Below are 26,330 nucleotides of genomic sequence, written 5' to 3'. Positions count from 1 at the left end.
CCTTAAGAGATACCTGACGAAGTTTCTAGAGGGAAGTGTCTTGATGTCTATAATTTATTCTCAAGTGATTCAGCAAATTTTAAACTGTATAACCATGAGAGTGATGAAGTTAATGTGGCAAAACATTGAGAACTGGTGACTTAAAATGAAAGGTATATAGTATTCATATTCATTGTGCTACACCTGTAACTTTTCCATAGATGAGGGATTTTTCAAAAATAAAAATTGAGGGATAAAAAACAATATCCTACCTCAAAGTTGACTAAAAAATAACTCATCACTGTATCTCACCATGCTGAGGAACAATCTCATGGTCTACTAAACTTGGTTTGACTAGCTCTTAATCACTCAACAGACTCCAGATTAGAAATTCTTTCCTTTGCAAAGCCCTTCTAAATACCAAAACCAGAAAGAGGCCTTCCATCTTTACTGTAAAGCATCTTGTACTTCCCTTGAAATAAGTTATCATTGTGTTATTTATATCTGTTTATCTTTACCTGTTAACAAGGAGAGATACCAATGTATCATTAGCCTGTTGTTTCCCCAATATCCAGCTGAACACTCGGCACTTTGATGTAGTAGACATAGGTCCATCAAATAGGTCCAGTTCTTTTCTGGACACACAGTAGGACTGTACTTTCCACTGCCCTTGGAGTACAGGAAAGTCCTGATGAAGAAAAGTCTGGGTGCAATGGGCATGTAGCCTGGAAATCTACATGCTTGTGATAAGCAGGACCCTCTCCTAACCATGCCCTCCATTCCCAACTAACCATGTTAGACATACAATACAAATTTTAAAAAAATGGTAAAGCCAGGGAGACTTTGAGGTTGTTACATCAGCCCATATCAGCATACCCTGACTGTTATATACACGCTCAAATACTGAAAGAAACAATTCAAATAGACAATGTAAAATATCATCTGAAAAACTTAAAATAATCTTCATAGTTTAAGTCTCTCAGTCATGTCTGACTGTAACCTGCCAGGCTCCTCTGTCCATGGAATTCTCCAACCAAGAATCCTGGAGTGGGTAGCCATTTCCTTCTCCAGGGGATCTTCCCAAACCAGGAATCACACCAGGTCTCCTGCACCGTCATCAGATTCTTTACCATCTGAGCCACCAGCCAAAGCTCTAGTCTTCATAGGGGACAGGCCAAATAAATCACTCTACTCACACAGTGGCATACCATGCTGACATTAAAAATAATGAAGTAGCTCTTCATGGAATGCTGTCAAAAATAAAGTAGAAAAGGTAAAGTGGACAAAACAAGATGTAGTACACATAAATGGCTGCACACAAAATAGCTGTGTGGAAGTGTTGACTAAAGAGCCAAGGTAGGAGAGATATCAGATTCCAGGACAGCTTCTGGAACAAAGCACATCCAGAAACTTTCTAAATAGGTTATGACAATGAGCAAGATGACCCTAAAACCCCTCACCCAAAGTGAGGATGTAATGGAGTCCAGAATGAGAGGACTCATGAAGATTGTCGGAGGGCCCCGTCGGTATTCAGTGAGCCCTGTGTATCTCTTCCGCACAACCAGGAGAAAGGCTTTGGTGGGACCACTCAGAGTCTTACTATGGTCCTGACAATTAGGGCAGGAAGTATGATGCCTGATTTTTCCCAGAAGAACTGAAAGATGAGAGACTGGCTGGCTAGTTGCTCTGATGGAGGGAGGAAGGAGAAGTTGATATGCGGGGGTTGGGTTGCCCCTCCCAGTTTGTTCATGGAGAGAATATGTGAGTATTTGCATAGACTGTGTGTGCAAATGACTTCAGGGTTTGCTTTAGAAGTTCAGATGGGCCCTGGACCAAAAGAAATCTGGGGTGGACTGACATGTGCCAAAGAACTGTGGAAGGAGTAAGCAACCTTCCACAGGCAGAAGAGAGATACAACAACCCTCCTCAAGGAAACTGTGGGTAGGAGAAACCTGGCAAGGAGAACAGGGTCTCTACAGGACATGTGGAAGGACCTCGCTGGAGAGAGTCAGCTGGAAATGCGAGCCATGTTTCAAAAGCTGATAGCCAGATTACCACCGCACTGGTTAACACAGAACTTTCCTACTCTTCAATGCCAAAGGCATTAGAACATCAGCCAATGTGTGAGGAAGAAAAGTGAAAAAAGACCAGGCCGCCCTCATATCGCTGAAGCCTGGCATCACCATATGGAATCGGACAAGCTGAAATCCCAAGCAAAGCTGTGTTTTGTTACTTAAAGCAACTATAAGGCCTTGTATTATCTGTGACCTGAAGTCACAGGCCTTGTACAATTTTATCTAAGAGTAGAGAAAGAACTCTACAGAGCAAATTAAAAGGAGAGTGGATGACAAAGAAGGCTGCTTTGGGATTAAACCTCAGAATCCCGAAGTCAAACTCAGTCACATGTGACCAAATGTCACTTAGAAGAACACACAAGAGACAGTATATGGTAGCTGCCTCTCAAAAAACGTACTGGAGACAAGTGTGGGAGGGAAGGTAACTTTCCCTACACAGTCCTTTGCACATACTCAGTGGCTGGATCTCTTCATGCCAAAGTGCAAAAAATAGATCCCGTTGCAAAATATTCTGCACACTGGCATGAAGCGATCCAGACACTAAGCATGTGCAAAGGACTATCTAGGAAAAATTAACTTGTGAAATTACCTGGATTAGAGGTGGTATGGCTGAGTAGGTACCAACTCCAGCTGTTGGGCTCTAATTCTGGTTAGGTCACAACTAGCCATGTATTGTGAAACTTCTTAACCAACCTCTCCATGCCAGTTTCATCAACTGTAAAGTGGGAATAATGACAATGGCTCTCTGGTTTACTGAGAGGAGGAAATGTTTTAGTTCACGCAGAGCTCTTCCAACAGTGCCAGTCTATATGCTCAGTGAGTGCGGGCTGTTACTATTACCTATAATAATAGCAATGTTAAAGGTGAGAAATCCATCAGAAAAAAAGGAAAAATTTTGAATACCACTAAGAATTAGTCCATTTTTTGGTACAGATACACCTATTTGCAGGTCAGGAATAGAGACATCAAGGCTGTATATTGTCACCCTGCTTATTTAACTTATGTGCAGAGTACATCATGAGAAATGCTAGGTTGGAGGAAGCACAAGGTGGAATCAAGATTGCTGGGAGAAATATCAATAACCTCAGATATGCAGATGACACTACCTTTATAGCAGAAAGTGAAGAAGAATTAAAGAGCCTCTTGATGAAAGTGAAAGAGGAGAGTGAAAAAGTTGGCTTTAAGCTCAACATTCAGAAAACTAAGATCATGGCATCCGGTCCCATCATTTCATGGCAAATAGATGGGGAAATAGTGGAAACAGTGGCTGACTTTATTTTTCTGGGCTCCAAAATCACTGTAGACAGTGACTGCAGCCATGAAATTAAAAGACGCTTACTCCTTGGAAGGAAAGTTATGACCAACCTAGACAGCATATTAAAAAGCAGAGACATTACTTTGTCAACAAAGGTCCATCTAGTCAAGGCTATGGTTTTTCCAGTGGTCATGTATGGATGTGAGAGTTGGACTATAAAGAAAGTTGAGCACCGAAGAGTTGATGCTTTTGAACTGTGGTGTTGGAGAAGATTCTTGAGAGTCCCTTGGACTGCAAGGAGATCCAACCAGTCCATTCTGAAGGAGATCAGCCCTGGGTGTTCATTGGAAGGACTGATGTTGAAGCTTTGGCCACCTGATGCGGACAGCTGACTCATTTGAGAAGACCCTGATGCTGGGAAAGACTGAAGGCAGGAGGAGAAGGAGATGCCAGAGGATGAGATGGTTTGATGGCATCACTGACTCAATGGACATGGGTTTGGGTGGACTCCGGAGTTGGTGATGGACAGGGAGGCCTGGCGTGCTGCAGTTCATGGGGTCGCAAAGATTCAGACACGACTGGGCAACTGAATTGAAATGAACTGAATAGAGAAGAGAATGGACTTGTAGACGTGGAGGGTGGGAGAAGAGGAGGGTAGGACAATTGGGAGAGTAGGATTGATACATATATACTACCATGTGTAAAACAGAGAGCCTGTGGGAACCTGCTGTACTGCACACAGAGCTCAGCTTGGTGCTGTATGATGACCTAGAGGGGTGGGGTGAGGGGTTGGCGGGGAGCTCAAGAGGGAGGGGATACGTGTGTACATATATCACTGTTGTACAGCAGAAACCAACACAACATTGTAGAGCAATTACATTCCAATAAGAAATTAAATTACATTAAAATTTTAAAAAAGAACTAGTCCATTTTTTTTTCTTCTGTAGGATGTAGAAAAGAGATTTAGAGTAGAAAAAAAATGACAATAAAGTTGGTTAAACTGTAAAAGGAATCATCTGAGACACCAAATGGTTAAAATCAGAAAACAATAATCTCCTGATAAATATCAACTTCCATGCAAAAGAAATCACACCAAGGGTATTACATAAAGTATTAAACATTACAATTGGAAAAATAACAATATGTCTACAGAGAGTGGCATCCAAATAAAACTAGTCACTAATTGGGAGAAAGGGAAGTGCAGGTGGGATTGGGAACGTAATAAATTTTACCACCAGAAAATTAGTTGTGAACTTGCAATATTTGAAACAAAGAAAAGTGAGGAAGAATACTCTTTTGGAAAGTGTTGCAGAGGCCGACATCCTAGAACAAGGCAGGTGCTTTTTTTTAAATCACAGACACAAAAACACAAGTGGCTGTCAGATGTTCATGTGTCTAAATGGCAGAAGATGAGGAAAATCAGAAGGAATTTTGCAGACGGTGGCAAGGTCACTCAAGAAAGGCCATATTAACTTGCAAAGATTGAAGACAACTGCCCTAGGATGCCCAACAGAGAGGGACATCTCTGGTAAAAGTGCTTGCATCAGGAAAGCAAAGTCCCCATGGAGCCAAGCTCTTTGTACACACAGTCCAAACAATGATCTGGAGTGGCAAAATTTTTAAGACAATTGCAAGGGATGGCATTCGGCCCGAGTCTAGAAGGCTTGGGTCTGCACTTCTTTGGAAGCCCAGGGCCCAGGGAAGATTGCCTTCAAGCATCCTTCAACCTCAAACCGATTTTGTTTCAGGCAGCTGTGGGGAGGAAGAAAGAAGTTCAGACATTCAAGTGGATTATGGGAAAGTGTAAAGCATCAAGCATCTCAATGTGAGTATAAATAAAGTCACCAGAAGTAGAAGCACGAGAAAACAGCTTCTACAAATCAAAGAAGACTAAGTAGGAACCATGTGATTCAACAGCAGAAAAAGCCTTTCTCATGATGAAGCTGAATACGAGCGCTAGGACTGAGCAGGGTGAGAGGTACCCTCTGGGACCAGCAGTGTACCAAGCAGTCCCACAACGTACCAACAATCAAGTGGACTGGTCAGGCCTGTTGTGTCAGGGTGAGCAGGCTGCATGCTGTACAAAGGCCTCCAGATGACATATGTATGATATGCTGATATATGTACACCCATAACCCCTCCAGGGTTAAAGGGTGACTGAAGTGCAGCCCCCGGGTCCAGAGCCAGGAAAGGGTGTCTTTTTGGACAGACCACGTTTCCATAATTCACATAAAGGCATCTTCTATGTTAGAAGCAGGAGCGAATAGGGGTAGCCAAAGAAATACAGAACCTAAAGAAAAATAGTTATGTACCCAAATGGGGGTGGTCACAGACCGTGATAGAAGAGTTACCAGCTGGGTGTGACAATGACGACCGCTGTGCATGGACCATCCGCTGTATGTCTGGGGCGACACAGCCCCTGACAAGACCCACTTTATGATCATTACAGCAATTAGAAACGAAGTGGTGTTTATCCAAGCAAACGGTCTTCAAGTTTAAATTAAAAAGCAGACCTGGAAACAGAGTGCCTGCGTGCTAAGTCAGCTCAGCGTGTCCGACTCTGTGCGAACCCGTGGACTGTAGCCCGCCAGCTTCCTCTGTCCGTGGGAGTCTCCAGGCAAGAGTACTTGCGGGGAGCGGGTAGCCATGCCCTCCTCCAGGGGCTCTTCCCAACCCAGAGATCAAACCCACGTCTGTCTCCTGCATTGGCAGGAGGGTTCAGTGCCACTAGTGCCACCGGGGAAGCCAAGTAAGTCTGGCTAAAAGACAAAAAAACTGAGGAAAAATAAAGCCACAACCATAAAACAAAGAATAAAAATATATAATGCCTTATACTGGTCATAGCAAACACCCTCTACCATCACCAGATGGTCAACAGCGAAATCAGACTGATTATAGTCTCTGCAGCCAAAGATGGAGAAGCTCTATACAGTCAACAAAAACAAGACCAGGAGCTGACTGTGGCTCAGATCATGAACTCCTTATTACCAAACTCAAACTTAAATTGAAGAAAGTAGGGGAAACCGCTAGACCATTCAGGTGTGACCTAAATCAAATCCCTTATGATTATACAGTGGAAGTGACAAATAGATTTGAGGGCCTAGATCTGATAGATAGAGTGCCTGATGAACTATGGAATGAGGTTCGTGACATTGTACAGGAGACAGGCATCAAGACCATCCCCATGGAAAAGAAATGCAAAAAAGCAAAATGGCTGTCTGGCGAAGACTTACAAATAGCTGTGAAAAGAAGAGAGGTGAAAAGCAAAGGAGAAAAGCAAAGATATAAGCATCTGAATGCAGAGTTCCAAAGAATAGCAAGAAGAGATAAGAAAGCCTTCTTCAATGATCAATGCAAAGAAATTGAGGAAAACAACAGAATGGGAAAGACGAGATCTCTTCAGGAAAATTAGAGATCCAAGGGAACATTTTATGCAAAGATGGGCTCAATAAAGGACACAAATGGTATGGACCTAACAGAAGCAGAAGATATTAAGAAGAGGTGGCAAGAATACACAGAAGAACTGTACAAAAAAGATCTTCACGATCCAGATAATCACGATGGTGTGATCACTCATCTAGAGCCAGACATCTTGGAAAGTGAAGTCAGGTGGGCCTTAGAAAGCATCACTACGAACAAAGCTAGTGGAGGTGATGGAATTCCAGTTGAGCTATTTCAAATCCTGAAAGATGATGCTGTGAAAGTGCTGCACTCAATATGCCAGCAAATTTGGAAAACTCAGCAGTGGCCACAGGACTGGAAAAGGGCAGTTTTCATTCCAATCCCAAAGAAAGGCAATGCCAAAGAATGCTCAAACTACCGCACAATTGCACTCATCTCACATGCTAGTAAAGTAATGCTCAAAATTCTCCAAGCCAGGCTTCAGCAACACGTGAATCGTGAACTCCCTGATGTTCAAGCTGGTTTTAGAAAAGGCAGAGGAACCAGAGATCAAATTGCCAACATCCACTGGATCATGGAAAAAGCAAGAGAGTTCCAGAAAAACATCTACTTCTGCTTTATTGACTATGCCAAAGTCTTTGACTGTGTGGATCACAATAAACTGTGGAAAATTCTGAAAGAGATGGGAATACCAGACCACCTGAACTGCCTCTTGAGAAATCTGTATGCAGGTCAGGAAGCAACAGTTAGAACTGGACATGGAACAACAGACTGGTTCCAAATAGGAAAAGGAGTACGTCAAGGCTGTATATTGTTACTGTGCTTATTTAACTTCTATGCAGAGTACATCATGAGAAATGCTGGACTGGAAGAAACACAGCTGGAATCAAGATTGCCGGGAGAAATATCAATACCCTCAGAGAGGCAAATGACACCACCCTTATGGCAGAAAGTGAAGAGGAGCTAAAAAGCCTCTTGATGAAGTTAAAGAGGAGAGCAAAAAAGTTGGCTTAAAGCTCAACATTCAGAAAATGAAGATCATGGCATCTGGTCCCATCACTTCATGGGAAACAGATGGGGAAACAGTGGAAACAGTGTCAGACTTTATTTTTTTGGGCTCCAAAATCACTGCAGATGGTGACTGCAGCCAGGAAATTAAAAGACGCTTACTCCTTGGAAGGAAAGTTATGACCAACCTAGATAGTATATTCAAAAGCAGAGACATTACGTTGCCAACTAAGGTCCGTCTAGTCAAAGCGATGGTTTTTCCTGTGGTCATTTATGGATGTGAGAGTTGGACTGTGAAGAAGGCTGAGCGCCGAAGAATTGATGCGTTTGAACTGTGGTGTTGGAGAAGACTCTTGAGAGACCCTTGGACTGCAAGGAGATCCAACCAGTCCATTCTGAAGGAGATCAACCCTGGGATTTCTTTGGAAGGAATGATGCTAAATCTGAAACTCCAGTACTTTGGCCACCTCATGAGAAGAGTTGACTCATTGGAAAAGACTCTGATGCTGGGAGGGATTAGGGGCAGGAGGAGAAGGGGACGACAGAGGATGAGATGGCTGGATGGTATCACTGACTCGATGGACGTGAGTCTGAGTGAACTCTGGGAGTTGGTGATGGACAGGGAGGCCTGGCGTGCTGCAATTCATGGGGTCGCAAAGAGTCAGACACGACTGAGCGACTGAACTGAACTGAACTGATATGATGAGGTCTTGAAGAATGTAAAGTTTCCACCCCACTTTTTCCTTTATTCAGGTTGACCTTACCACCTCCCAGATGCTCAGAACTTCACTTGAGGACGGGTCACTGCTTCAGGGAGTTCAAATCCTCTCTTGTATATCAGTATATCAGGTCAGGTAACACAGTGCTATGACAAGGCCAAAGACTTGGAGACAACAGGACCTCAGCTAAAATTCTGAATTTTACTACCAATTATCTAGATGTCCTTGGGCAAGTAATCTATGCCCTCTGGATCTCAGTGGCTTAATCTTAAAAAAAAAAGAAATCCCCATTTTAAGATGAGAAAACTGAGGCCCAGAGAAGTCAAGAGACTTGCACAAAATCCCACAATTGATAAGTAATAGGGCAGGGACATCTTTTGACACTAGTCTGGTGCTGCCAGAACTTATTCTGGGTCAGAATCATCCCCAGGGTATTCCCATTTTAAAGCTCTACATGAATCTTCAAAGAATAAATAAAATAACACATGTGATAAATGAGAAAATGGATCTTTCAGCTTGCCCAAACTAAAATTAAGCTGATAATAAATCAAAGTAAAGCTCTTTTCAAACACTCTAAAATGACCTTTGTTTTTAGGTATGTATTTTGAGCATTTCTTGAAAATACATAGTTTATGAATGCTAATAAATAGCCTATTTTCCACCTAGACCTAAATAAATGCTGGGGCTTAGAGATCAGTTTGCTTTGATAATTAATAACAAAAACTGCATTTACCTATTCAAAGTCCCCATTAAACTAAAGGGTGGATTCTTCTTACAGAGCAACAGTCTTGACTAAGCATGTTTAAAGAAATTGTGAAAAGCCCAGAAACGTTCAGTTTCCCTTAAATAACAGAACTTTATATGTCTCTGCTGTCAGCAAGCAGCCAGGGATCTTTCTGGACTAAGTTCTCATAAGTGGAACAAACAGAGAAGGATGGTGACAATCTCAGACAGCACTGAAGTGCAGAAAAATATATTTAGGCATCAAAACCCAGAGAACAGAATCCTCCACTGGGGAAAAAGGATCTTTCATTTCTAAATTAATTTTCAGAAGACCAGAGCAAGAAAAGGACTACCTGCACTTTTTTCATAAGATAGGCTATCTTATTCTTATTAGAAAACAGCAATATAATGAATGCATTCACATTAAATGATTCTGTAATGATTAAAAGCACAATGGCATAGAGACATAAAAATTTCAGTATAACTGGTTTGATCCAGAAAACCCGATACAAAAGTATTTAAGGTATCACTTTTTTGATTTCTAAACTCTTGAGATTTAGCCAACACTTACTTTGAAATATCATTAAAGAGAAATTTAGCTAAGGACAATTTCTTATCCACAAATATAAAGTAGAAATCAAGCTACTCAATGAAGCATAATTAGGTAGAAATTAAGGGTTCTGATCATACGCATACATCAAATCTTAAAAGGAGTTATGCAAAAAGGAGCCCATATTCATTTAAAAAAAATCTGCAGGAATTATATTAAACATTAATTTGGTTGTTGCTGAGGAGTGGGGTTAGAAGTGAAGTATGTATTGCTTTCATTATCAGGAAATGCTCAGAATGTGCTGTGAGAAAGACAACCTAATACTGACTGGAACAGAAGGACAGGAAGGTTGATTTTATTTCCACCAGTTTATTATGTATGAGATCACTGTTAACCAAATACAGGGCACTCTGCTAGGTACAACAAGGAAAACCAAGATGAACTAACAAAATCAAAACCCATGTCCTCAAAAAGCTCACAACCCATGAGTAGAGCTAAAATACATGTTCCAACAACTAAGTACAGAATTCAGAATATCCCACAGTACTGACAGTAAATAGAGAATGGTATTGAGGCAGGAGAGAAAAGAAATTAAAAAGAAAAGAAATTAGATGAGTGGAAACAAGGATACCTAGACAGAAATGGCCATTCCACTGGGTTTTGAAGAATGGACAGATTTTGGCAAGTGAATGATGTGGAAAAAAAACAGTACTGAGAAGTAGTTTGATTCATTCATTCAATCAACTGTTAACTAATTCATGCAGTCCTGTATTCATTAATTAATTCACTCCTCCTATGAACCCTGTAAGGCTGCTACTATTGGGTACACAAACCAGGAAGAGCAAGCTCACACAACCAGTGAGCAGAAGAACCAGAACTGAACCCAAGTTTGGCTCATCTCACCCCTGTGCTGCCCCTCTAGGCAAAGAGAAAACATGGGGAACTCTATGCCATGAAAACATGAAGGATAAGGTCACATAAGAAAAGGAAACAAATTTATTAAAGGGTCTCCAAGGATCAGCCATTTTATTAAGTGTTTTTTACATGAAATGTTATTTATTCTTCCCATGAAATGGTCATTATCACATCTATTTTAAGGGTGACAAACTAAGATTTAGATTAAGGCCAAGAACAGGTCAAACAACTCATAAGTAGCCAAACAGAAATTTACACCAGGTCTGCGTCCAATCCCAGGTCAAAAGCCAGAAGAATGGATAGTTTTACATGTTGATATAGGCCCCAAAACAACACTGTTCTGTTATTTTTCTCATTTTAAGGATAAAAGTTTTTTAATCAGGTAAAGTAAAAGTAACTTGCTCACAGAACTGGTAAGGAGTGAACCCAGAATTTAATGTAGTCAGCCTGATTTCAGAGCCAGAATTCTGATCCCATGGATAAACTACCAGAAAGAGTAAATAGGAATGAAATCACAGACAACCTCTAATGGCAAAATGGGACTCTGTCAGCCATGCAAACTCACTGAGGATTTTTGCTGTGGAGAACATGATCAAGTTATGTTTTAGAAATTAAGTCCTTCAATAGGCATATCAAAATTCAATTCCAAACACATCTCACATGACCTTATTTGTAGAGCTTTTCAAAGAGGGTTAAACACTGTTTCAATTGGGTTTGTTTACCTATGAAGGTCATCTATGCAGTTATTCAGCAAGCACTCAACTGTGTAACCTCAGTAAAGGGTCAAATAAATTACATTAGATTTCTTCATCATTACTTTTTTCTACAGATTTCTTTACAGAGTGGTGTGGAAACTGCAAATGGAGTAATTGATCATTGAACCTGCCTTCCCAAAGCAAAACAGGTAAGGGAAGAAAAGGGTAACATATTAACAACCGAAACAGCTTTGCCTTTAACATTTCATTTGCCTTCTGGCTATCATGCACAGCATCTCACACTAAATATTGTCCTAAGCTACCCAGCCAAGGGGCCTGGGGCTGTTCACATATAATATCGGTTATACACTGCACAGTGACAAGCAGAGTCTGACTCATCGGAACAGTTAGCATCAATTCTTAATGAGTCCCAGAGCCCCCAAAGTCCTTTCTACTTCTGCCGGGGGAGTCCCTCCATGATCCTTTCCCTGTACTTTGTCTGTACCAAATTCCTGAAGACTTTCTCCATTCCAGCTCTTAGGAATCACGGTCAATCCTTTCCATCCTGAAGGCAGACTCGCAGGCTTCTCCAAGGCTTGACTGGCCCCCCAGCCCCCACTCACCAGGTGCAGAGCCAGGGGCAGCAGGAGCAGGAACAGCCACAGGTAGAGGTGGCAGCTGTTGGTGAACTTGCTCTGATCGGGGTCGTGATACCAGCCCCCGGTGAGCGCGGCCCACACGCCCTGCCGGAGCAGCTGCGGCACCTGGGACCCCATGCCTGCGCGCCGGGGCCAGCACGCGCCGCGCCGCCGGCCGCCCGCCGCCCGCCGCCCGGACGCGCTCAGCTTTAACACGCGGGCCTTCGGGCGGCGGCACCGCCACCCTCCCCGCCCCCGCCCCCTCCAGCTCCTTCCGCCCCACGACCGAAACTCCAACTGCCTTTCTGCCCGGACCCGCGAATCGCGGCGCCGGAGCCGGCTGCTGCCACCGGGCAGGTGGGCGCCATGTCCGAGGGAGGAAGGATTTTCCCATGGTGCTCAGAGGCGGCTGCTCTGAGGATGCGCCAGAGGCTCCACCCGGCGCCCGCCCAGAGTCCCTGCATCGCTGTCCCGGTGGCGGGGGAGGCGAGGTGCGCGGTTGCGGCGGGCACGGGGGGTGGGGGAGGAGGCGGGGGAAGAAGAATTTTGGAGCCCCTCCAGCCTCTTTTTTTTTTTTTTTGCCTCTGCCCACTTTCCCCTCCTTCTCGTCCCCATCTTTCTACAGGGAATGTGAAAGGCTTAAAAATCAAAGATGTTCTAATGCAGAAGAGGTAAACCAGGACAAGTTCCTTTTTTTGCAGCCTGCACCAAAATAGTTATGTAACTCCAGCTCCTGTCACACATCACTCAATGTAATTTCTTCCTCTGAGCACTGCCTACATGGTTTCGTTCTCCTTAATTAACCGCTGACCTCAGACGTTCTTTTAGCTAAACTCTACCTCTGCCCTTGACACTGAGCTTTTTCCTCCCTGATTTTTTTTCCTCCCCACCCACCCCCCACTTTGTCCACCTTGACAGATAAAGAAGATAACCACCTTTGGGGAATAATTTCAGAAGCCTCTGTTTGCTTGTCTTTTTACATTTCCTAGAACATAATCTCAGGCATCCATTGGGTATACTATTTAGAGAGGAAGATCCACTAGAAAGGTATCACTGAACTAATAATCTTTGACCTTTTATAGTAGAGAAATTTCAGATTCTCTTCTGAAAGCAGGCTTTGGACAGGAAAGAAATTAAGAGAAACTTGCTTTCTTAGAATACAGGCAGGAAGCCCTCATCATTAGTAATTGATAACCTAAAGTAATGAGCTTCATATTGTTGATGAGAACAAGTTTTGGGAAGCTGGAGATAAAAGGGAATTTGTTTTCCTTAGGAACGAGTAGAGGAAGCCTTGTGTGAGTTAGAATCTTTGGAGAAGAACAAGGATTAGAAGGTGCCAAGCCTCAGAACATGCCTTTTCTGCCTCCTGCTTACTTCACCTGACATGCGCACCTGTGCATGCCCTGGCTATGCTCTGGTCTGCAGCAGCTTTAGTGCATGGCTGCCGTAGGCAGGCCCAGGACAGGCACACAGCTTCCCTGTGCAGGAATGAAACAAGGCAAGGGCCATCCTGAGGAGCAGGTCTGGGACGTGAAAGTCCAAACTCACACTGATATGTAAACCTTCAGTTTTAACCACGCCTTAATCTATTCAGCATTCATCTGCAGGAATGACTAACCAAAACGTACTAATGCTGCTTTCTGTACTGGAAAAATCATTTTCTCATAGACTCAGAGGATACTATACTTGTTTTTATATGGACTCCTTACTTGAAACCTATCAGGCTCTCTATAAATGTTTAATAAATAAATCAGTCAATCAACTCCACAGGAAAGATCCACATTAAAGGATCATCTCATGTGCTTTAGTCTAGGAGGAATAGCCATGCAACAGATCTATTCCTGCACTGAAGAAGTGCCTTTATTCATTCATGCCCGATTCATCAAAATATTTAATGAGCACCTTCTGTGTGCCAGGCATTTTGCTGAAGACAGAGAAAGCAAGTATAAAAAATATATATATAGTCACTACCATGGCGTTCACACACTACAAGAGGAGACAGACAAATCAACAAAGACTTGGAATTAAGTGTGCTGTGTGCACATTTAATAGGACTGAATGTACATCTGCTGTTGCTTGCTTGTGTGTTAGTTGCTCAGTCATGTTTGACTCTTTGCAACCGCATAGACTGTAACCCAGCAAGCTCCTGTGCTCATGGGATTTTCCAGGCCAGCATACTGGAGTGGGTAGCCATTTCCTTCTCCAGGGGGGGTCTTTCCAACCCAGGGATTGAACCCATGTCTCCTGTGTCTCCTACAATGCGGGCAGATTCTTTACCCGCTGAGCCATCCAGGAAACCCATGGAGGTGCACAAATTGAAAGGCAGACTGTTGAAGTGTATGTTCTGCCCACTGTTCCTATGCTAGGAGCCACTTCAAGGATGCAGCCTTGAGAGAATAATATGTGGTTGAGACCATCTAGACTGTATACATTATGGCCTCTCTGTAAACTCCTAAGTTTCTGGCAGGAAGTTGTGGCAATCTGCCTGTCTTGTAGCCACCCAAGACAAGCCTCGTATATAAGTTCCCTTGCTTATTAAACCTGCCACCTATCACTCTGGAGTGGCTGCCTCCTTCATCTCTTCCTTGGCTTCTTTTGAATCAGTTCAGTTCAGTCGCTCAGTCGTGTCTGACTCTTTGAGACCCCATGGGCTGCAGCACACTAGGATTCCCTCCATCACCAACTCCCAGAGTTTACTCAAATTCATGTCCATCAAGTCAGTGATGCCATCCAACCATCTCATCCTCTGTTGTCCCCTTCTCCTCCCACCTTCAATCTTTCCCAACATCAGCGTCTTTTCCAATGAGTCAGCTCTTCACGTCAGGTGACCAAAGTATTGGAGCTTCAGCTTCAGCATCAGTCCTTCCAATGAATATTCAGGACTGATTTCCTTTAGGATTGACTGGTTTGAATGGATTATCTTTTATTGTTGAAACTTTTTATATTACCTTGAAAGTCATAAACCTGTAAGCCTTTTATTTTAAGAGGTCATATGAAGTAAGATATTTCTAATGGTGGTAAAATTTTGCAGTAGAAAGAATAATACCAGGACGTGGAGGACACATATATAGAAGGAGCACAGAGGAGTGCAGGCAGGGCTTAGGTACTTTTGTGTCAAAGTTGGAGGTAAAGTGAAGATTATTTATATTCAGGGATTTCTTAGAGTATCCATAAAGAATTTGGAGAGAGCAGAGAAAAAATAGGCTAACCCTCAGACAGTATGCATGGAGAAGTATGGAAATAAGGACAACAAGACTGCATTTAGGAGAAATTCCTAATGAATAGAATACTAACTCTTCACTCCAAGATAACTTGAGATTTTCCCAAATATGTCTAGTTATGCATAAGAGTAAACATATAAAACACATTTTTTTTGTCTTTTTAATTGCATATTATAGAGTAGAAAACACCAATTATTATTACTGTCGTTATTGAAAAAAGGGCAGAGTGGCCTTTACTCATCTGTAACACTGGGTGGCACCAGAGCACTGCATCAAAGGAAGTAAACTATAGCCTAGTGCAGACACTTCAAAGCAAGACTAAGCTTGCCTCCAAAATGATACTTCTACATTCCCCTGCTTAGTTTGTTCATGTCTTCTGAAGACCACTGTGGGTGGCCATTATTTATCTAAATCAGTTTTTAACCTTATATACCAATTAGTGTCCCCAAAGAACAGAAGTAATAGCACCCAAAGTATATTCTAAACTCTAATTTAAAACTTTACAGAAATAAAAGAGAAATAATGTTTACCTATAAACATTAAAAGGGTGCATCATGCCCCTATGGCCCAAAACGACAGAAAAGTGAACAGGAAGATAGCTCCTAGGGCAACTGACATCTCCAGAGCAGGACCTTGGTGAACTCACTCTGCCACACACACACACACACACACACACACACACACACAAAACCACAATGAAAATACAGGCAAAGCAATCAAAAGCAACCATTTCAGTACCATGAAAGTTAACCAAACCATAGACTGAACTTCAGATCATCCACAAGACAAATTATTGAACTTAGGTAAGACAGTAGGGTCTGTGACATTTTAATAGGAGCTACTCCCATCTCTCCTTCCTTTCCAAGCTCAGTGATCCACCCTACAGAACCCTGCTGCTGCTGCTGCTGCTGCTGCTGCTAAGTCACTTCAGTCGTGTCTGACTCTGTGCAACCCCTAGACAGCAGCCCACCAGGCTCCCCCGTCCCTGGGATTCTCCAGGCAAGAACCCTATAGAAAGATAAAAGGATATTTTGGGCTGAAATGAAAAGACACTGGACAGCAACTCCAATCCACACAAAGAAACAATGAGCACCAGTAAAGGTATCTACCCAAGTATATATTAAAAACATATAAATATATTCTCCTTTATAACCCCTCTATTCTCATAGCTGCTTTTATGAGAATAAAAGGGGACTTCCATAGGGATTTCCCTGGTGGTTCAGTGGCTAAAACTCTCAATGTAGGAGGCCCAGGTCTAATCCCTGATCAGGGATCACGGGCCACAACTAAGAGTTCACATGCCAGGACTTCCCCTGTGGTCCAGTGGTTAAGAATCCACTTACCAAAGGAGGGTTCTATCCGTGGTCGGGGATCTAAGATCCCACATGCCACAGGACAACTAAACCTGTGTGTCTCAACTAAAACCTGATTCAGCCCAAAATAAATAATATAAATAATTAATAAACATTGTTTTTAAAAGAGTTCGCATGCCTCGAGTAACGATCCTGCATGCCGCAATGAAGATGAGAGATCCCACATGCTGCAACTAAGACCCAGCACAGCCGAATAAATAAAGCAAATAAATATTTTAAAGAATAAAGACAACTGCATAAAGCAGGAATTCCTCCCTAGTATTGTTCTAACATGCAACATACACATTTTCACTTTGTTAAGTGAATAAGTTTTAGGAGTCTATTTTTACTATAGCAAAACGACTCTAACACAGAAACTGTTAGCTTGAAATAGTATACAAATGTAATAAAACCTAAGAGTTGTCATTGCAAGGAAACATCTTACAGACTGGAAAGATGGAGACCCAAGTTATGCAGTTATACATTTTTTTGGTAACAATGTCCTCTTCAAGGACTCAGATAACCTACCAATAGCTACTGGAATTATGGTTCCAAAGAAAGAAACTGGAAAAGAAAAGAATATGTGTGCATATGGACTGTTCTGGGTCCATTTAGCAAAAAATAATTGAATTATTTCCAAGCAGAACACCAGAGCCCTGAGTAGCTTCAGCATGTAGCTGATTCACCAGCCTAAATAACTTCTTCTTACTTGGAAATAGATTACAATTGAAATAAATTAATTTCTGTTGCATTAGGTCACCAAAATTGGGGGATCCATTTGCTACTGCAGCTTAGCCTGCCCTAGCCAATATAAGAAACAATGAAAATAAATTAAGCATAGAAATCAAGAAAAACAACAACAAACTCAAGGAAAGCAGATAGAAGGTATAAATGAGTATAAATGCAGAAATTAATCATTAGAAAAGAGAAAAGCAATAGAATTAGTAAATAAATACAAAAACACAAAAGTTTTTTGGGGGGAGGACAATAAAGTAGATAAATCAATGGCTCTCCTGAATAGAAACAAAAGTAGAAAACATAACTAGGCAAAAAGAAATTTAAAGCAAAGAAAATAGAAAGAAAGAAATTAAAATAATCATATGAGAATATTTTGCTGAAGAATATTTAAATAAATGTGGGAACCCAGGTGAAATAGGTAATTATCTAGGAAAATAAAATTACCAAATCTCAGCCCAGAAGAGAGAAAATCTAAAGCAAAAAATGACCTTATGGAATTAATAGAGAATATTATGAAATGGTACACATTCAAGAAGCACAAAACCCAAACTGTTGCACAGCAGATTTGTTCAAACTTTATGAGACAGGTAATTCCAGTATAATTAAACTGTTTCATAACACTGAAAAAGAAGAAAGACATTTTCGAATCCTTTATATGAAGGTAACATAACATATATTCCAAAAATTAAATAAAATATTGTAACCGTAGCTAATCACAATTATGAATATGGATGCAAAAATCCAAATTATACATTAGCAACCTGAATATAGCACCACATTAAAAGCAAAGGCAGGCTCATTCCAGGAAAACAAAGATGATTCAGCCCCTAAAGGGTGCCATTAAAGGAGGTAAATTTAGGATGTCCATTATGAAAACCATTACTTGGTATAATCTGGGAACACTGGTCAATGTCTTAGAGAAGATATCACACGATGAAAACTTTAAAGGCTACCAAAGGAAACCAACCATGGATTCCTTCATAGCTCAGTCGGTAAAGAATCTGCCTGCAGTGCAGGAGACCTGGGTTTGAGTCCTGCATGGGAAAGATCCCCTGGAGAAAAAAATGGCAACCCACTCCAGTATTCTTGCCTGGAGAATCCCATGGACAGAGGAGCCTGATGGGCTATAGTCCATGGGGTCACAAGAGTTAGGTACAACTTAGCAGCTAAACAACCACTACCACCAAAGGAAATAAAAAGACCTAACAGAAAATTGTGAGCCTGGAAGATTTCAATGTTACAAATTTTGGGTGAATTAATTTGCATCCCTATTTAGGAAATCCCAATTTAGGATTCCTAATTCCTAAATCCCAATCCCAATTCCTAAATCCAAATTTAGGAAACCCAAAGGAACAAACTAAAAATACACACAACATGGATAAATCTTACAAATATAAGCTAATTGAACACAAATATCTCAAAAGAATATGTGCACATCCTGATTTCATGTGTAATAACTTTAAAAAGAGGTAAACCTAATTTATGATGTCAGGATAGGAGGTTTCTAGGTTTCTACTGATGTTCTCTTTCTTGATCTCTGGGCTGCTTACACAAATGAGATTAATTTGTGTTCTGTATAGATAAGTAAGTAGAATTGCCAGGAAAATTCTGGAAACAAATATTAGTGAGGAGGATTAGTCCTAGCTGACAATGTAGTATTGTGGTCCTGGGGCACAGGTAAACAGAAATGTCAGAGATAGAAGGATGGAGGGGGGACAGAGGAAGATGTTAAGAGAAAACTTTTGGAAAATCAGTTTCAATAATTAAGGGATACTTTTCTACTATGACCTAGACTCCATAAAGGAAAAAAGCTTCAACTATATAGAAGTTTAAAGAAAAAGAAAATTTTAAAAACTTCATTAAAAAAATCACAGAGATAAACCAGAATGGAAAAGAACATAAAAAAGAACATATGTATACGTGTAACTGAATCACTTTGCTGTACGATAGACATTAACACAACATTGTAAGTCAACTATACTTCAGTTAAATAAATAAATAAAAGTATTTGGCAAAAAAAATTATGCAGAGAGAAAAAGTCTAGACATACTAGTAAAAATATGTGTACCTCATAGTCGATAAGGTACACATATCTTGATACACATATCAATATATGTACATGTAGGTACACGTATATTGATAAGTCATTTAATAGGCACAGACCTCCTAAATATCAACAAGAAATAAGGTCAACCAAAAATGAACAAAAGGAAAGAACAGTTCACATAAAGGGTAATTCAAATGACTCAGATGCCTGAAATGATGTTCAGTCTCAGTTACAGTAAGAAAAAATTTTTAATATATACTCAGGAACTTCCTGGTGGTCCAGCGGTTCAGACTTTGCCTTCCAATGCAGGCAGTATGGGTGCAGTTGTTGGTCAGGCAGCTCTGATCCCACATGCCTCATGACCAAAATACTAAAACATATAACAGGCAATACTGTAACAGAGTCAATAAAGAATTAAAAATGTGTATGCAAAAATGAATAATTAGAACACGTGAATACACTGAAGATTTTTCAAGGTTCTTTCCAGGTAGATTCTAAGCATGGAAAATATTTAACAACGGGGCAGTCAGTCAAGGGAATAATAAACTGCTAGAAGAATATTAGTAGAAGAATATTAGAAGAATATAGATTCATGTCAATATATGGCAAAACCCACTACAATATTATAAAGTAATTAGCCCCTAATTAAAATAAATAATTTTTTTTTAAAAAGAATATTAGTTTCACTTGAAAAAGCAGACTTAGAATCCATCAAAGGTAGGAAAAATAAAGTTTCCAGTACCAAACTTAATATTAAGGAAAAATCAGTATCTGGCATAAGAGGAAGCTGAGGCTCAGATTCTATGTGTTGAATATATCATGATGTGTTAATATTTTTTTAACATGTTAAATTTCAGATCTTTGAGAGACTGAGGATTTGAAGGGTTTTTTTAATGATATTCTTACTGTTGTAGAAAAACCAGTTTGCTCAAGAGCGTTATTAGATAAGACAATGCTCCTTGAAATAGATATTCCCTGAAAGGTTTCCCTCATTGAACCCTTAGCTTAATCAAGTGACTCGAGAGAAGATCAGGAAGACGTCAAATAATCCTGTGGGTAAGTAGCAAGCACAAACAATGCTTGACATTTACAGGACACACTTCAGTTTTCACAGAACTTCACACTCACCAGTTCCTTCAGGATGATACAACTAACCCTTGAAGGTAACAATAACACCCAGAAAATCAGGAAATCCACATGATGACGCAGATGCTCTGGCTTTGGGCCCTGAAAACTTCTTACAGAGATTAGAACTCACACCGAGGCAGGAGAAAGGGGGACAGCAGGAACGGATGGAAACAGGGTAGCTACACCTGGGATGCACCACCTTTGTGTTTAAAGGAAGACAGGTCAGCTGGGTTCATTTAAGAGTTCTGAAGAAACTTCTGCAGAAATGTAAAAGGCTGAGAGGGGCCTTCCCTGGCAGGCCAATGGCTAAGACTCCACGCTTCCACTGCCGCAGGGCAAGCGGTCCAGCCCTAGACAGGGAACTAACGTCCAACATGCTACAAGGCCAAAATCTTTTTTAATTTTTAAAAATAAAAAGACTGAAAGAAAGTGGTTACTTCATGAGAGAACCCTGAACCACATAGATCAGGACTGAATTAGTGTATGCCCAAAGCAGTAATTTAGGGAAAAAAATTCTTGGATTTAGTTTTCTTTCTAAGAATTTCAAAAGAGCTGTCTAATTTTGTTATCATTAATTCTCATGGTATTCATCCTATTCTTAAGTGAGTATCTTAGTATTCTAATTTTATGTGTACTTTAAAAAATTGGGCAGTTGAAACAAAAGCTTAAGGTCTCTAAAAAGGTCAGTGGTGTAAATTTATTGTATGTCTCAGTCTGTTTTAGGAAGCTTCCACTCCCATACTCCCAAAGGAGATTTGATGTGCAGGAAAACGATTCTTTTCATAAAATGAATACCACAAAAGAACACGGGCAGAGTAGATTTGTCCAGATTAGAAAAATCAGCTGATATAAACAGACCCATGAATCTCTGAGCCATGAATCTAAGAATCAGACATTCTGATCAAGAACATGAACTTACTGTATATTTTGTGACATAACTAGCAAGCTGCTGGCACTTAATCAAAACTAAACATAGCAAGTATAAACTCATTCTCTGTGGTTTATTCACTGCAATATTAGGAGGATGAGTTGCTCTTTCTCTCTTTTTAAAATCATCTTTGTCCTCAGCATCCTCTGTTTGGTATTTCTAGCAGTTTGTTAAGAATCAGTCATTATATTTGAAAAGAGTCCAGCAAATTACAAATAAAAGAAACTAAGTCTGATAGGACAAAACGTACTCAAAAAGCAACTCGGTAGAATGGCGACCTTTCTATCTCAGGTCCAAGGTTGTGAGTTTTGTAGCTTTCCTTTAGAAGGGATATCGTCAAGAATTTAAAAAGGCCTTGACTTTCTGAAACCACTCAGATTTTTACATTGTTGCATTATTCAGTGAAGTAGTTCATTGTGCATCTGAGCAGCTCTGACTGGAATTTGTAACTGTAAGCGCAGACAGGCACGGCGCCAGTCTTGTCCAGTGATTAAAGTTACAGAAATTCTAAAAATCACGATGACTCGGTCTAAAGCTGAAAGCCAACTGAAACTTTGAGAATAAACAGCAACCTGACACAGAGACTCAGTTCAAAGCATCAACACTTAGAAAACATGAAAGCAAGCATCATTATTTCTGACCCATCATCACCAATGTCATTATCATTCATTTAACCCTGCATCTTTAAACTTATGAAAAGGAAGCCAGGGAGCTAGACTCAGGAAAGGTTCATTTACAATCTCAACATACAGAATTGTTAAACAACGAGGGAACTATATTTAATATCCTGTGATAAACCATAATGAAAAGAATGTATATATATATGTGTGTGTGTATGTATATATATATGTATATAATACATGTATAACTGAATCACTTTGCTGTACAGCAGAAATTAACACAATTGTAAATCAACTATATTTCAATTTTTTAAAAAGTAGTCTTAAGAAAAGAAAACCATGGAGGTCATGAGTTGGGCCTTTTCCACAATGGGGAAGTCCAAGCACAGTGTGAACTCCTTTCTGGTATCTGCTCACTTAATCTTTCTCCAGATAATATCCCATTCCTTTCTCTCCTCCAAGTCTCAGCTCAAATCTCCCCTTCTCAATGAGGCCACCTTGTCTACACTGTTGACCACCACAGTATGCCCCAGCTCCCTCCACCTTCCCCCCCACCCCCAATTTCTGAGCTATCTTTTCTTGCTTTTTATTTTTATATAATAAATGTATCAAATTCTAATATACAGTGTAATTTGCTTACTTATTCTATTTTCTATCTACGCTTTTAAAATATAAACTCCATGAGGGCTTCCCTGCAGGTTCACTGGCTAAGACCCTGCCTGCACAGCCAAGGCAGGGGGCCCAGGTTCAACCCCTGGTTAGAGAACTAGATCCCACCCTCCTCAGCGAAGAGTTTGCATGCCGCAACTAAGATCTAGTCCAACCAAACAAATTTACTATGGGCTCCATGATAAAAAAGAACTTTCTTTGTGTCGTTCACCTAGATTGCTGCCTGAAACTCCAAAAAAAAAAAAAAAAAGATGTTGAATGATGAACCTAGTTGTTCTGTATATTCTGTCCTACCACTATTACATCTCTATTATTATTTGACATTATAGTGGCATGGTTCATGATGAACAATAGCAAGAATACTGGTAGCAACACAGTAAAAGTTGATAATAAATGATAATAGTAATAAAAATTAGTTGCACGTATGTATAATTTGGCTGACTCAAAAAACTATGTGTTGTGATGGTATATGCTCCAAAGCCTTGGAAATTACCATGCTAACTTTTAATTCTAACCACCTTGTGAATATTTTTCAATTTTTCTTAGCAGATGACGTTGATCTTTGGCATAGAAAAATATACCAAATGGGAGCCAAAAAAAAAGGATAAATATGTTTTCTGTTGAATTTTGTATTCTGATGTCTCCTTTGTGAATAGTAATCAATATTAAAATAATAAGAGCTAACATTTATTAGCACTAGTTAAGTGTTATACTCCAATATACTAGTTAAATGAATCTTCAAAACACCTCCATGGGGCAGATGCTATCGTTCTACAATTTTGCACAGACAATGTAAGAACATTCAATCATGTAATAAGTAATGACAAAGTCAAGACTGGAACCCAGGACGGTTGAGAGACTCTTGCTATTATACCAAATTATACCACATTGGTAAAACATTTCACACACACACCATTTTCCAAGTGTTCAGTTCAGTTCAGTCACTCAGTCGTGTCCAACTCTTTGTGACCCCATGAACCACAGCACGGCAGGCCTCCCTGTCTATATCACCAACTCCCGGAGTTCACCCAAACCCATGTGCATTGTGTCGGTGATGCCATCCAACCATCTCATCCTCTGTCATCCCCTTCTCCTCCTGCGCTCAATCTTTCCCAGCATCAGGGTCTTTTCAAATGAGTCAGCTCTTCGCATCAGGGGCCAAAGTATTGGAGTTTCAGCTTCAACATCAGTCCTTCCAATGAACACCCAGGACTGATCTCCTTGCAGTTCAAGGGACTCTCAAGAGTCTTCTCCAACACCACAGTTCAAAAGCATCAGTGCTTCCGTGCTCAGCTTTCTTTATAGTCCAACTCTCACATCCATACATGGCTACTGGAAAAACCATAGCCTTGACTAGATGGGCCTTTGTTGACAAAGTAATGTCTCTGCTTTTTAATATGCTGTCTAGGTTGGTCATAACTTTCCTTCCAAGGAGTGTCTTTTAATTTCATGGCTGCAATCACTGTCTGCAGTGATTTTGGAGCCCAGAAATCCAAAGTAATAATTTCCAAGTGTAATCCAAGGTAAATAATGAATGACAGCTGGCATTTCCAAAGTGCCAAGCCATCAATCAAAATGCTTTTTGTCTTAAAAAGTTTGAGCAATTCTATCAAACCGTTAAACTTTCTAATATTCTGTTTTATGTCTAGAAGAAGAAGATCCAATAAAAGTAACTAAAACTTCTAAGAAACATTTTTTTTATCCAAAAGATTGTTTCATGTCTTAAACAGCTTACACAGTTTTGAGGGAATATTTTTCCTCATCCCTCTTTCTTATCTCTCCAGGGTTTCTCATCTCTCCTTACATCCAGACAACTCAGCTCATTTTTTAAGCCCTTTCTAACCTGAGTTACTTTCTCAACTTTTCTCCAGAAAATATGCTTTCCTGTCAGTGAGTCATCTCAATGGCCCACAAACACCAGAATCCTTATTCTTTCTTCCTTATGTTTTCTTCTTCATCCTCTTACAATCCTATCTTTCCCATCCACTTGTTTATTCCACCAACCCTAAAAGTTCTCTCATCTGTTACACTATCTCTCCATGAGGGCTTTCCTGGAGGCTCAGGTGGTAAAGAATCCACCAGCAACGTGGGAGATCTGGGTTCGATCCCTGAGTTGGGAAGATCCCCTAGAGAAGGGAAAGGCTACACACTCCAGTATTCTGGCCTGGAGAATTCCATGGACTGTATAGTCCATGGGGTCGCAAAGAGTTGGACACAACTGAGTGATTTTCACTTCACTTCATCTCTCCATGAAGGTGACCAGGCATCCTGGGATTTCAGCCTGACTGGCTTCCCAGGTGGCTCCTGCCAAGGCAGGAGACTTGGGAGATGAGGGTTTGATCCCTGGGTTGGGAGGATTTCCTAGAGGAAGGCATGGGCAACCCACTCCAGTATTCTTGCCTTGAAAATCCCATGGACAGAGGAGCCTGGCCGGTATAGTCCACAGGGTTGCAAAGAGTCGGACATGACTGAAGCGACTTAACACACAGGCACTAACTACCTTTCTAGTCTCATCTGCCACAGGCAACTCTCAGCCTCTAACAGTTTCCTGAGCCCACTGTTTATCTGTACTCACACACCATTTTTCTGTGAATCCTAGACATACTTAACTCAAATGGCATTCAGCAAAGCGTGTCTCAGTGACCCCAAGCATAATAGATTGCTCCTTCGACTTGAGCCCAGGACACTTGCCTTATTCTTCTGTCCTGGCACTTATTCATTCTCTCTTATTCTCTAAGACTGAGGCTTTGGAATCTCCAATCCTTAGCTTAGTCTCTTACAGAGTAAGCGCTCCCTAAGTATAATTAAATTAGATGTAGTCACACCTGGAAGGTTTTGTCCACCATCTCCATCAACATAAAGCAGAGACTCACAGGTCTGTTCTGTGGATAATCATGGTAGAAACTGGAAATAGGGGTAGCATGGAGGACTAACGGGGTGGAGCGGGGAGGCCCTGACACGCTGCGCTGGGCGTTGCTTTCCCTTCCGCCGCAGAGGAAGAGACGCTGGGTGCATCTCAGCGGTGGTCCGTTTCAGGAGGACTAATTATGGTGTTCCCTTCCACAGACCTCATCACGCGTAAATCCTCAAAGATGCAAGGTTTTCTAAATTAATGAATGAAAAAAATTTAGAGAAGAAAGTACGTTTACACAAGAAAACCCCGAAGTTCCTATCTCTAGACTTAAAACGGTCCTCGCCCCCAAACATAAAAGCTTCCCTTTCTGACGCTGTTGGAAGGCGATCACTACGCTACGCGGAGTAAATGGAAGCGTGTGAAGGCCCTGCTTCCCAGGACATTTATGTACTCCGGTAAACGAGCAGCCAGCACATCGTCAAGGACTTAGCTTTCTGTGCAGATTCTCTTGCTTTATTTGCCTTCCCTGGGCAATATGTAAGTTTACGGGCTCTAGCACCCAGTGGTTGCCAACGCCTCCTACACCCGAACCTGTGGGTTCACAGGTCCTCTCCCGTTGGAGTCCACAGTACAGACGAAGGCGGGATTATCTGTCACCAAGGACGAGCGGCCGGGTCTTGCACACCAGTCCTGGTCGCCCCGTCAGTTCTGGGCTGCATGCCCAGGGAGCTGGTCTGCAGCCTCGCTCAATTTGTTCGGACCTGTCCCAGGATGCACCACAACTCTCAGTCCAATCTCCGTTCAGCTTAAGGCA

At 41.1% G+C, this 26,330-nt stretch overlaps 1 protein-coding gene across 1 annotated transcript in view; it reads right to left on the bottom strand.

Moving 5' to 3' along the window:
* Positions 1-12,155, bottom strand: part of PCNX2 (pecanex 2) — a 314,554-nt gene extending 302,399 nt beyond the window's left edge. The window contains exon 1 of the mRNA XM_040242736.1: positions 11,945-12,155. Within this exon, the coding sequence (XP_040098670.1) occupies positions 11,945-12,097 (153 nt within the window). The 5' untranslated portion in view covers positions 12,098-12,155. The remainder of the gene's footprint in view (positions 1-11,944) is intronic.
* Positions 12,156-26,330: the final 14,175 nt, after the last annotated feature.

This window comes from Oryx dammah, unplaced genomic scaffold, assembly GCF_014754425.2.
Source record: "Oryx dammah isolate SB20612 unplaced genomic scaffold, SCBI_Odam_1.1 HiC_scaffold_6, whole genome shotgun sequence".
Taxonomy (NCBI): Eukaryota; Metazoa; Chordata; class Mammalia; order Artiodactyla; family Bovidae; genus Oryx; species Oryx dammah.
The sequence above is the reverse complement of the archived record's forward strand: the minus strand, read 5'-3'. Positions and strand labels throughout refer to the sequence as shown.